Source organism: Electrophorus electricus, chromosome 21 (genome assembly GCF_013358815.1).
Source record: "Electrophorus electricus isolate fEleEle1 chromosome 21, fEleEle1.pri, whole genome shotgun sequence".
In the NCBI taxonomy this organism is placed as follows: Eukaryota; Metazoa; Chordata; class Actinopteri; order Gymnotiformes; family Gymnotidae; genus Electrophorus; species Electrophorus electricus.
Window position 1 is genome coordinate 6,768,836 of NC_049555.1, and position 12,500 is coordinate 6,781,335.

Consider the following 12,500-nt stretch of genomic DNA (forward strand, 5'->3'; position numbering starts at 1 on the left):
AGAGCCACCTCTACGTCAGGTCTCACCCCTCAGAGAGCCACCTCTACGCCAGGTCTCACCCCTCAGAGAGCCACCTCTACGCCAGGTCTCACCCCTCAGAGAACCACCTCTACGTCAGGTCTCACCCCTCAGAGAGCCACCTCTACATCAGGTCTCACCCCTCAGAGAGCCACCTCTCCATATGGCGTCTCACCCATCAGAGAGGGTCTTCTCCATCAGGAGTCTCACCCCTCAGAGAGGGGCTTCTCCATCGGGTGTCTCATCCCCCAGAGAGGGGCTTCTCCATCAGGCATTACATAGGCAGCGCTACCTCCTGGAGCCTTATAGCCACTGAAAACTCTGTTCGGTCAAACTGGGTAAATAATGCAGCGGAAAAGTAAATGACAGTCAAGCTGCAGTAGCATGAAGTAGGCGACAGCCTCACCACACAGCCGGACAGCGATGCGGAGAGTCATAAGGGCAGTGTCCACCATACAATGACACAAGGACATTAGCAAACTCATTGAATCTGAGGTCCAAGTAGCACAGAGCTCTGGGTTTCTCAGCACAAATGAAGCCTTGTACTACATTCTGACCCAGTAAATGAAAACTCACCTTTTATCCTTTTGTTTTATTTGTATTATTATTGATTGATTTATTTTATACTTTTATTTTAGTTTTAAGTAGCATTTGCTACAGAGGAGCATGTGTATATGCACTGCATTATGCCTAAGTACTATATCATTGTGTAAAGATTCTCGAGCTGAGTGTCTTACTCGAGGAGGGTCCTTCAGTCTCTTACAGTGCAGTTCAACAATGCTTTATTGGCATCTATGTTATAAGTTACTTTACCACCAAACAAAACGAACACAACAGAGAAAGGGGAAATAGGTAGGAAAAGAACAAAAGGAAGTCAGTTATCTACAAAACGATTAACAATCATTAATCAGCAACACTGACCAATTGAAGGGGGGAGATTACTTGTTGTCTCTTGGCCTGTGACAAGTTACTACAAATCTATCTATCTCTCTCTCTCTCTCTCTCTCTCTCTCTCTCTCTCTCTCTCTCTCTCCATCGCTCTCTTTAGAAGTGTATGACATCACATTAATGTCAAAACTAGAGGGCGCAAAAACGTAATGTGAGAAATATAAACCTGTCTGCTTTAACATTTCTGTATAAATATCCCACTTACAGCGCAAATGTGAAACTCGAGAGCACAGAAATAAGAACTGTGTGCGCATTTATCATAATATAGTGCTCAAACTGTCTTTTGCCATTCTCAAATATTTGTTCCTTTTTGAGTTGATAGTGTGACGAGTTGTGTGACCTGTACATTACCTTTGGCTGATCTGTGTTCAGGTTTTGACGTGAGGGCGGTTTGGGCAGTTTGGGGGTGGGCACATTTGAACGGTATGGGTTAGTTAAATAATTTGGCCTGTAGCCACTTCTATAGTCTTTAATCCTACAATGCAATGCTCTTTTGGGGGTTAATTTATGATAAATAAGTTCACATGAGAACAGAGTTGCCTCCAGTGTCAGGTAATATACATTACTTCATGATACAGGTAATGCTAATGCTACAAAATGTAAGTTTAGCTAGTTTAATAAATATCTAATATCTATTAATAAGTCATCACTGTATTGATGAGTTCTATGTTCAAAGTCAAAGTCCAAAACGGGGATCAGACGGAAGAGTATGGGAAATGACGAATGATATTGAGGTAGTCATTAAGGTGGAAAAGAACATTGCTTATTGTGGATGTATTGTTTTGTTAGTACACTGCATCATTTTAAACCATTATGGTTCACATAATGCATTTCATTAATTTGCCACTATTTACCTTTAATTGTGCAGTGAGCTGTCCACAGACGTTTTCACAGCCTTCTTTATAAGACATTTCCACTATACTATAAGCCCGCATCGTGAACTGGGGTATAATAACTGATACCATGGAGACAACTCAGTCTGTCCCGATGTGAATCTACTTATTGTTAATTGATTCCCAGCGGGCAACAGGAATTAGCGAATGTGTGCTAATTAAAAAAAAAAAAAAAAAAAAAAAAAAGATTAAACTTGACTATTAAATTGTCATTATAAGCTAAATAAAGCCAAGGTTTGCTATTAACCAAACTCACCTGTCTATGTTCCTCTCGCTCTGCCATCTTCATCTTCTGGAGAAAATTTTTCATTGTGTGAACCAGGAGTCATCAGCCAATAGCATTTACTGACAGAAATGGCCATGAGAGTGTCCCCAATCTGTCCAAACCACCCCATGTCAAAGCTCGAGCACATAGCAGCTGAAGGTGAAGTATTTGTCACACAAGGACAACTATCAATTTGAGAAGGAAATAGCCATTCGAGAATGAAAAAAGACAGTTTGAGCACTATATTATGATAAATGTGCACACAATTCTTCTTTCTGTGCTCAAGATTTTCACTTGTGTGCTTGTGAGCGGGATATTTACACACACCAATGTTAAAACAGGCAGGTTTATATTTCTCACCTTGTGTTTTTGCACTGTTTAGTTTTGACACTGATGTGGCATCACAGCAGTGAAGCTGATTTCTCAAATGTGGGCAGCAAGAACGTAAGACAAACAACTCCTGACCTGTCAATCCTAACCCTAACCCTAGCCCGACAAATACATGCCATGTATCATTCCCAGTCTGTGTGTGTGTGTGTGTGTGTGTGTGTGTGTGTGTGTGTGTGTGTGTGTGTGTGTGTGTGTGTGTGTGTGTATGTGTGTGTGTCTTCACTCATGCTTGTGAGTGTGTGTGTGTGTGTGTGTCTTTGGATTTAAGTACTCATCCATGTTTGCGTGTGTCTGTGTGTTTGAGTTAAGTGTGCTTACTTGTATTTGTTTGTGCCTTTGAGTTAAGCGAGATCACCCATGTTCACGTGTACATGTAGGCTGGAGTTAAACATGTTCATGTGGAAGATAACAGTGTGAAGTGGAGCCTCATTAGTGATGTCACTGAGTGATCATGCCTGGCACAGTTGAGAACAGCTTCGTGGCTTAATCCAGTCCATCTGCATTTCATTTGCTCAGTAGACCTATCAAAAGAAAAGCTTTGCAAATATGCAGATTTGCTGCATTTATTAAAACCTAAATGCAGCGATTAAGAATTCATTGTCTTGCCTTTGGTTGGGACTTATTTTCATAATGTGGAGCAGATGCCTTATACCCGGTCTTTTTCAAAGTGCTTTCATCTGAAAGTCGAGTCACAAACTGCTATGTCACATATGAGTCCATACTACAGGTTCCTATTATAACCGATAATGAATTTCTCAGGGAAAAATTCCCAGTGAATTTTGAGACTCTATTTTTACATCTTCGACCTGGAGCGAGATGTGGAATATCCTTGACCAGGGGACAAACATGGAATATCTGCAAACAAGTTTATATGGACATTCCTGGAGCTTATAAAACTGCCCCATAACCACATCTTGGCTTCTCATGCCGTTTTTCATTGGTACTGACCCCATCTTACATACCCCTGACCTGTAGAAGAAACCAGCTGTTAAAAGTCTGGAGTGAAGATGGCACCCCACTACTGCAGAACCGCTTTGAGAATACGGACGGACGTGATCAGACAGGGGCAAGAATATACCTCATCTGGCCCTCACTGACTTCCACACCAAAACAGTATCCCCCACCAAAACCATCAAGGTGTATCCAAATAAAAATCCATGGCTGGATAATGTATGGTTTCTGCTCAAGGCAAAGGATACTGCCTTCAGGATAGGTGCCATAGAGGCATACAGAAATGCCTGCAAGGATATGAATAGGGGGCATTAAGTGAACATAGAAGAAACACATAGGAGTGCACTTAGAAAGCCGTAACTCTCACAACATGTGGAAAGGCGTTAAAGCTATGACCGACTACAACAGCAACACTCCACAGATCAGGCATGACACTGTACTTCCTGACATCCTGAACCAGATCGGCCATGACACTGTGTACTTCCTGACATTCTGAACAAGATTTTAATGTGTTATGATCACAAAAGCATCAAAACATCATGAACACCCGAGCCCTAGAGCTCACAAAGACCGCTGAACATATATTCCAGAGAAACAGGACATTTCAGACAGGTCCTTTATCAGCTGTGCAAGCAAAATGCTTGTGTGTGTGTATGTATGCGTATATACACATGCACACAAACGCGCACACGCGCACACGCGCACACACACACACACACGCACGCACGCGCACACACACACACACACGCACGCACACGCACACACACACATACACATACACACACACAGAAGCACTTTGCTTGCACAACTGATAAAGGACCTCTAATATATATATATATATATATATATATATATATATATATATATATATATATATATACAGAGAGAGTGAGTGAGAGAGAGAGAGAGAGAGATATGAAAAATGCTGATGATAAATCTGTAATATTCCTTAAAATGCAGAGCATGGTGGATAAGTGTGTAAATGGCAGGTATGCTCAGAGATTCTCAGTCTTCATTGGTTAAAGCATGTTTTCCCTGTATTATTACAATATTCAGAAACTATTACAAGCATTTAAAAAAAAAACTATATCACTGTAATGCACAATGATGGCTGTAACCTGTTATAGAAAAGAAGCTAATGGTGTTTCTCTACATTAGCTAATGGTGTTTCTCCATAAAAGAGATGCTCATTAACATTCTAAAACTTGTACAACTGAATTACTAATAACCAGTTATATGGTGCAGGCTTCACTAGCACAGAAGCAACTTGCTCGTTATCATCACGCGGAGGCAGGGAGAGCCTCACGCCAGCCGATCCTCTGTCACTAGCACTGCCATTTTGCACCATCATTGCTAATGATTGGTAAATAATGATAAAATAAGTGATTGTGACAGGTGTATGTAATCAACAGTTACAAAGCTAGGGCTCCCCGTCATCGGGTGATTGCTGGTTTGATCCCCAGGGACGCACCCATCCCTGGCTGGGAGAACATAATTGTGTATTGGCTTGGCTTGGTGGTGTCATCTATTGGGAGGAGATTTAGTTAGCTAGTGGGAGGAATTGGAAACTACTAACACTGGGAGAAAACTGGAATTTAATGTTATTAATAGGTCATATTGTTTCAACATTATGTAATTAACATGTCATACTTGCTTAAATGGTATGTATTAATGTCATAAATGCTAACTGCAGTTCTTGGGTAGGGAACCGTTAAAGTGTGTGTGTGTGTGTGTGTGTGTGTGTGTGTGTGTGTGTGTGTGTGTGTGTGTGTGTGTGTGTGTGTGTGTGTGTGTGTGCGCGCGCATGTGTGCCTTGGTCTGTGTGCATTTCTAAGGAGAGCTACTGAAACAACCACACATGATCATGCTTAGTAGCTTATAATTTACCATGACTCATTTCTTTTATAGATGAAGCCTCTGAAAGACGTCTAAGGCCACTGCGATTTAGAAAAGTGAAAGATTATGTAAAACCCACGCCTGGTTGATAGCCTTCAAACCAACAGCTCACTTTATCAAACTAGGAGAAAAACTGTGGCTGTGTTTGGTAAGACTTCAGCACACACAGTGTTAGGTAAGATTTAATCACATGGGTTATGTTTTATAAGATGTGGCTCGTTTTGTTAGGACTAATGCACACAGATATTGTTTGGTATAAATTACACATATAGGTAGTCTTTGGTAAGACTAAACACATGGGTAACGTTTGATAAGAATGACACAAATAGGTAGTGTTTGATAAGACTAAGCACATGGGTAGTGTTTGATAAGAATTACACACCTAGGTAGTGTTTAGTAATAATTATACACATGGGTAGTGTTTGGTAAGACTTCAAAGAAAACTGCTCACTGTGATGTGGTCTCTTATCTCCAGCTAACTGAAAGTGCACAAACTCTTACACCAAAACATTTCAGAGGTAAAAAAAAAAAAAAGGGAAATTTAAAATCTGGGTCTGGTTTTGCTTGAATAAGCATAATGAAAATGTGGTAAATGATAAGTCCCTGGGGTATAAAAGAGATTTATGGGACGTTTCCAAACCTGCTGATTTACATGTGACTATGCCTCGGCCAATGATGTGGTCCAACCAGTCGAGCAGCTCAGACACCCAGATGTGTGTAAGTGTATGCTTGTTCTTCATCTGCCCCTCTTCTCTCTCTTCCTCCCCTCACCTCATTCTCTCTCTCTCCTTCCTCTCTCGCTCTCTCTCTCTCTCTCACTTGCTCAATTCCTTTCTCTTCATCTCTCTTTTTTAGGCAGCCTTTCCATCTTTCTCCCATATCTGTTTTTCCTCCCGCCACTTTCTCTTCCTCCTGGATGTCTCCGTCCCTCCCTTTCGCCCGTCTCTCTGTCTTGCTCATTACCTTCCTCACTGTATTATTTGCTATCCCTCTCCCACTGTCTTGGGCTCACGCTCAGACGTCACCCTCTCTGTCATTCCCTCTGGCTCTTTGTTTCTCTGCACACCGTCTCCCTATTCTAACCGCACTCTGGCTCTCAACAAAAGCTCCACGGACAATATGCAGAGAAAAAAACTGTGACAACAAGTTCTCCACGGCACCAAAAATAAACTCTGCACAATCACAAGCAAACAGCATGTTGGCTCAGAAGGCTTCCAGCATCACCTAGCAGAACCTAGAAGGAGGTGCACCGGACAGAACATGACTACAAGCCTAACATCATCCACATGATCAATGAGCTTACTGCTTCCATGACCTTTCAGTCTATCTATAAAAGAAACTGGGTGGTACAAAGGTCACCGTAAGACCTTTGAGAGACTGTACCAGCATAGGTCACTGTAAGACCTCCGAGAGGTTTGGATACACCTGCCTGCATGTACAGTTGTAGTCTTAAAGGCATCTTAAAAAGGCAGAGTCTTAACGGCGCCTTAATCTAATGGTTTATTGCTTAAATTTATTACTAGAACAAATGTATATAATTAAAGTTGAGAGCCTATATATGAACTGATTTCCAAAACAAAAACTATTCTTAAAATTGAAAAAAAACAATACAATTAAAATATTAAACATAATTTGAAATAGCCTTTCATTCAGATGTTTATTCCCATAAAGTGCTCAGCATATGTAGGGATTTCTTCAAAGCATCAAAGATGGTTAAAAGAGCATTATGTTTGTACAAACTGTTATCATGTTAAAGGGTGGCAACATTGAACCTAAACTCCAAGACAGTCAAAAACACAGTATAATCACATGTATCTTATTTTATTGTTTGATACCTTTACAGTTTTTCTAAAATAATAAATGGCAAAATTTAAACAAAAAGAAGGTATGTCAAAAATGTTTGGCTGGCACTGGAGATCACTGGAAGATCTCGGAGAAGCTGAACCACCACAGGTGACTGTTAGACATCTGAGGATGTACCATCATAGTGAAGCAAATAAATGCTCTTACTGGGCCATTTAATAACCAGTAAAGACCAGTAAACACTACACTTCATGACAGGGGTTAAATGGCAGAGACATTTCCGTTCTATCAATTTCTGTCTAGTTAGGCACAGCTGGGAAAAGGGAAAATGTATTCAGTCCCCCAGGGATCACATAAAGCTTTGCTACTGGTTCCTGTTCACACCATTACATTTTCCCCAGGATCAGCGGCAGCCACACTTCTGGTGCCACTGCCAAAAAGTTCCAAAGGATCTACCCTAAATGTGATCCACCCTGTTCTACCCTGAATGTGATTCACCCTGTTCTACCCTGAATGTGTTCCCCCTGCTCCACCCTGAATGTGATCCACCCTGTTCTACCCTGAATGTGTTCCCCCTGCTCCACCCTGAATGTGATCCACCCTGTTCTACCCTGAATGTGTTCCCCCTGCTCCACCCTGAATGTGATCCACCCTGTTCTACCCTGAATGTGTTCCCCCTGCTCCACCCTGAATATGATCCACCCTGTTCTACCCTGAATGTGTTCCCCCTGCTCCACCCTGAATGTGATCCACCCTGTTCTACCCTGAATGTGTTCCCCCTGCTCCACCCTGAATGTGATCCACCCTGTTCTACCCTGAATGTGTTCCCCCTGCTCCACCCTGTATGTGATCCACCCTGTTCTACCCTGAATGTGTTCCCCCTGCTCCACCCTGAATGTGATCCACCCTGTTCTACCCTGAATGTGTTCCCCCTGCTCCACCCTGAATGTGCACTCCCCCCTCCGCCCCCGCTCCATGCTAAATGTGTTCCTCCCTGCTCCACACTGAATGTGTTCCCCTCTCATTCAGGCTGTCCCATGTCCCCTTGTGACACCTCCAATACTGCACAGTGTCACACCCCACTGACCCAGATTAGTGCTGATAATGACAGAGGAGTGCATGCCAGCCCATGCCAGAAGAGAGGCCATCTGGACCTCTGCATGAGATGGGACACATCTCTATACCTGTGTGTGTGTGTGTGTGTGTGTGTGTATGTGTGTGTGATGCATAAATACACACACACACACACACACACACACACACACACACACACACACACACACACACACATTCTTTTACAGGCACTCACATGTGCTATCTCTCTTCAAACCAAATGACAAACTGTTTATCCATGCAATAAATGCATAGCTAAACCTTTCTAAAGCATCATGTGTGACTATACATATAAACACACACAAACTCACACATCCACCCAAAGCTAGATATCTGCTGGAAATCAGCTCCAACAGGACAGCTCTTCACGGGAGCAGCAGATCACAGAGACCCAACTCACTTTTAATAAGGCCATGTGGCAGATCTTCAGCCAGCACCAATAATCAATGAAGGGGAAATGCTCAGGAATGTGTCTGCAGCCCACACGGCTGCAGGTGCCACAGGCTAAGACATTATTGTCAGAAACGATATTATCCATTGATTTACCTGCAGTTAAGAGACCTCTAAACAGGCTGAAGTATGACTTTAGGCAAACGCAAGCGGCACTTAAGAAGGACCCCAAGCCGTTAAGACTTAATGCTACAATATATGCCATCACTTTATCAATGGTCAAATGCCCTATTAAACACATACGAACACACACACACACGCACACCCACATCCATACACACACATGTGCATGCACATGCATATGCACACATGCATATTAATACAGTTCCTATAGCAAAGCACTTGATTATTTAGTATATATTCTTTTTATGTTACTCTCTTTATCACATTTATACACTCCTTTCTTGTAGATATATACAATACATTAAGCGTGGCATCATTCCAAGGACACCCAGCTAAGCCCAGACTAATAGTCCCCTTTCCAAAGGTACTTTCCCTATTAACACAGACAGGGATCCGTTTACGAATCTTTCTTTTCTCCATCTTTATTTCTACACCCCAAAAAGCTGCCGGACGTCCAAGAGCGGCGTCTTAGGTTACGGCTCTCTGATCCCATGCAGGTGTTCTGCGTGCGGGCCCTGTGTCACAGTTTAAAGTCATGCAGACGGCAGCCGTGGGCCTACCTGAGCCTCTCTTGGACACCACCTTCAGGCTCCTGATCACTGTGGCATAGAGCAGCATCTGCAGTGGAAAGGGAGATCTCATGTTTCCTGTCTGAATTTCCTAAAAGAGACGAGACAAAGAACAAAAAGAGGTAAACACGCATTGCCAGTGTCTGAATCTCAAAATAGAGTCAGAGTTATGTGTGGTTTTGGGTGTGTGTGTGTGTGTGTGTGTGTGTGTGTGTGTGTGTGTGTGTGTATGTGTGTGTGTGTGTGTGAATGAGTGTGTAGGTGGGTGTGTGAGTGAGTGTGTGTGTGTGTGTGTGTGCGTGTTTGAGTTATTGCAATAGTCCAAAGCAAATGTCACAGCAAACATAAAATGTTATCGTTTTAAGATGAAATAAAAACCTGGGAATCAAATTGCTTTAAATAAAATCTCTAAAGACTCTTCAATTATATATTCAATTTATACTAAATACAGCTTACAAGATTAACCTACTAATGTATTTTTGTACATTGTAAATCAGCATTAAAATGAAATATGTTAACTTTGATTAGCCAGACAGTGATTCCACATTACAAAATGAAAAAAAAAAACTGTCAAGTGGTTCCACCACATCAAGGAAACTGTGACTTTTTAGAATTCTCCATTCCAGAATCAGCATGTTAACTCACGTTTTCCTATCTTCCCATCACCCACTGCTCCTCTGTTGTGCTTTTAAGTCTATTGTCATATGTTCTGAGAAGTACTATAAGAACACTAGGAAATCGCATTCTTTTCTGAATGTCACATACTGGTTAAAAAATAATGGACCATGATGCCGTTTTTAATTAATCCTTTATTCATTCACAATATTATTTTTCTCTGTGCTTTTGTTACCTGTAACACATGCAGTGAATGAACTTTTAAATTACACACTGTAGTAATAATATGATATAGCAGGTATTCAATGCTATGTGGCATTCAGTGTCAGAAAACTAAATGTAGTTTATGTAAATAGTATATCTACATAACACCCAATTAGGCTCTGAGTTCTTGGGCTCTCTAACGGTTGAGAGGGAGGAGGGAAATGACTATAGATTACAACATTATTCCCAGAGTGTCACAGTGACAGCTGTTTAGGTACATGACTACATCTCTATTTCAGATAAATTATCACATGACAACAAACCCCAAACACTGTCAAGCCCTAGAAGGTATAAATTAGTGTTTAATGAATCACCAACACAAAAATTAAATACCCTGATAATCAGCAAAAAAACAAAACAGATCTATCAGTGAGAGAGAGAGAGAGAGAGAGAGAGAGAGAGAGAGAGAGAGAGAGGGAGAGGGACGGAAGAAAGAGTCTGTCACCTTAGCTAACAAATCCACTACTTTAATTGGCCATTTCAGGATTACTCAAGCTGCCAAAGATGACAAAGAAAACAGACATAAACAAGAATGTCTGAGGCCAGGTATGTGTTGGGCCTGGCTCCAGGTGGGTGGAGGCCCCGTTGCCTGGTGGGTAAAGACCCTGGGAGAGGCTCTGAATCCTGATGGGTGGAGGCTCTGGGGCCTGGTAGGTGGAGGCTCCGGGGCCATGTGGGTGGAGGCTCTAGGGCCATGTGGGGGGAGGCTCTGGGGCCTGGTAGGTAGAGGCTCCGGGGCCATGTGGGTGGAGGCTCTGGGGCCTGGTTGGTGGAAGGTAAAGGGCCTAGGAAGTAGAGAGAGATCCCTTCTATATCTGGTAATATACAGGGACAGAGGTGGTGCCATTTCAGCACTGACTGGTGTCGAAGAATGAAGCCCACAAGGTGAAGCCCACAAATTCCACACCTTCACCCAACCCTTCAGCACCTCACAGCCTAATTAGATTAGAAGACCCTCAGGCAGGGGGCAAACATCACCATCGGACAGAGCGGTAAGGCTGCTTCAGTGACCGCTGCTCTCTCTGTGAGGTGATTACAGGAAGACGGGTTGATGCGCAGACTCTCTCAACACCCAGCCACACGATTTTCAAAGCATTCTGACATTTCTAGGAAATAAGGTTTGACCAGAGTCCCACAGCACATGACTGCAGATAAGCAAGTTACTGCTGATTCCACCACTAAGACCACTATTGCTGTCATCTCTTACACAGAGGAGGCAGATAGACTGCGAACAGACATCAGAAGCTGGTGATCGGCAACGTGGAATGCATAAACAAGGATTAAGGGCTTTGTGAAATGATCAAATTCAGAATGTGACAAAATGACATTTCCAGATCTGCTAGCTAGCGCTCACGCTGGAGTTGCATTTGAATATGCAAGACCGTTCCGTTGTTTCCAAGGAAACCGATCTTGGTAACTGTAGAGACTTAGATTGAGTTTCAGTGCTTAAGGTCTTAAGAGAGTAAAAGTAGAAGCCTGAGCCCAGAGGAGGACTGACCTTCTACAAATTTTATTTTATTTTATTTTTTAAAATATTATCTTTAGTATGTAAAACATGTAAACATTTTAAAAAGTGCTTTACAGAAAAATATGCTTATCTTGTCTCAATTTTGGCCATTTTTGGATACTAGAGTTCATTTGACAAATCTCTCTGTCTTCAATGGGGCTCCGCAGATATTTAAAGGTGAGGTAGATGAATATAATGTGGGATGTTGTGAGAACTCTGTTCATACACCATGTTAATGGCCAATCAAAGGTGGCTCAGAGACTTAGAGATCATACTGGCCAATCAAATTTGGCTCATACACTTAGAGAGAACTGATCAATTAGCACAGAGCAACAACCTGAAAAGGAGCATTAACTGGTTTCATAAGCAAAGAACCTGATTAGATTTGTGTGTGTGTGCGTGTATGTGTTGGGGGGGAGACAATATATTATGACACCCTGTTTTTTATAATAACTTTATATTCATAAAACAGGCTGAAATTAAATAAATTCCATACACCTTAGCTCTGTTGGGTTTGGTACCTGTATAACTGAAAGCCCATATTCAAGTTACACTTTGTGAGAGCTACAGATAAAACATCTACAGATCTTCATTCTTCACCGAGGAGCTTCTGCACTCCCTGCCTGGCTTCAGCACAAGGATATTCCCATAATGCTTTGCATGTCTGTGCTGTTCTGCCCTCTCCCCCACTGCTA

General features: G+C 42.2%; 1 protein-coding gene across 4 annotated transcripts in view; it reads right to left on the reverse strand.

The window, feature by feature from the left end:
• Positions 1 to 12,500, reverse strand: part of il1rapl1b (interleukin 1 receptor accessory protein-like 1b) — a 295,493-nt gene that overhangs the window by 255,146 nt on the left and 27,847 nt on the right. For all 4 annotated transcript variants that reach the window (XM_027011408.2, XM_027011407.2, XM_035520914.1 and 1 more), the window contains exon 2: positions 9,411 to 9,510. In XM_027011408.2, the coding sequence (XP_026867209.2) occupies positions 9,411 to 9,492 (82 nt within the window). In that variant the 5' untranslated portion in view covers positions 9,493 to 9,510. The remainder of the gene's footprint in view (positions 1 to 9,410; positions 9,511 to 12,500) is intronic.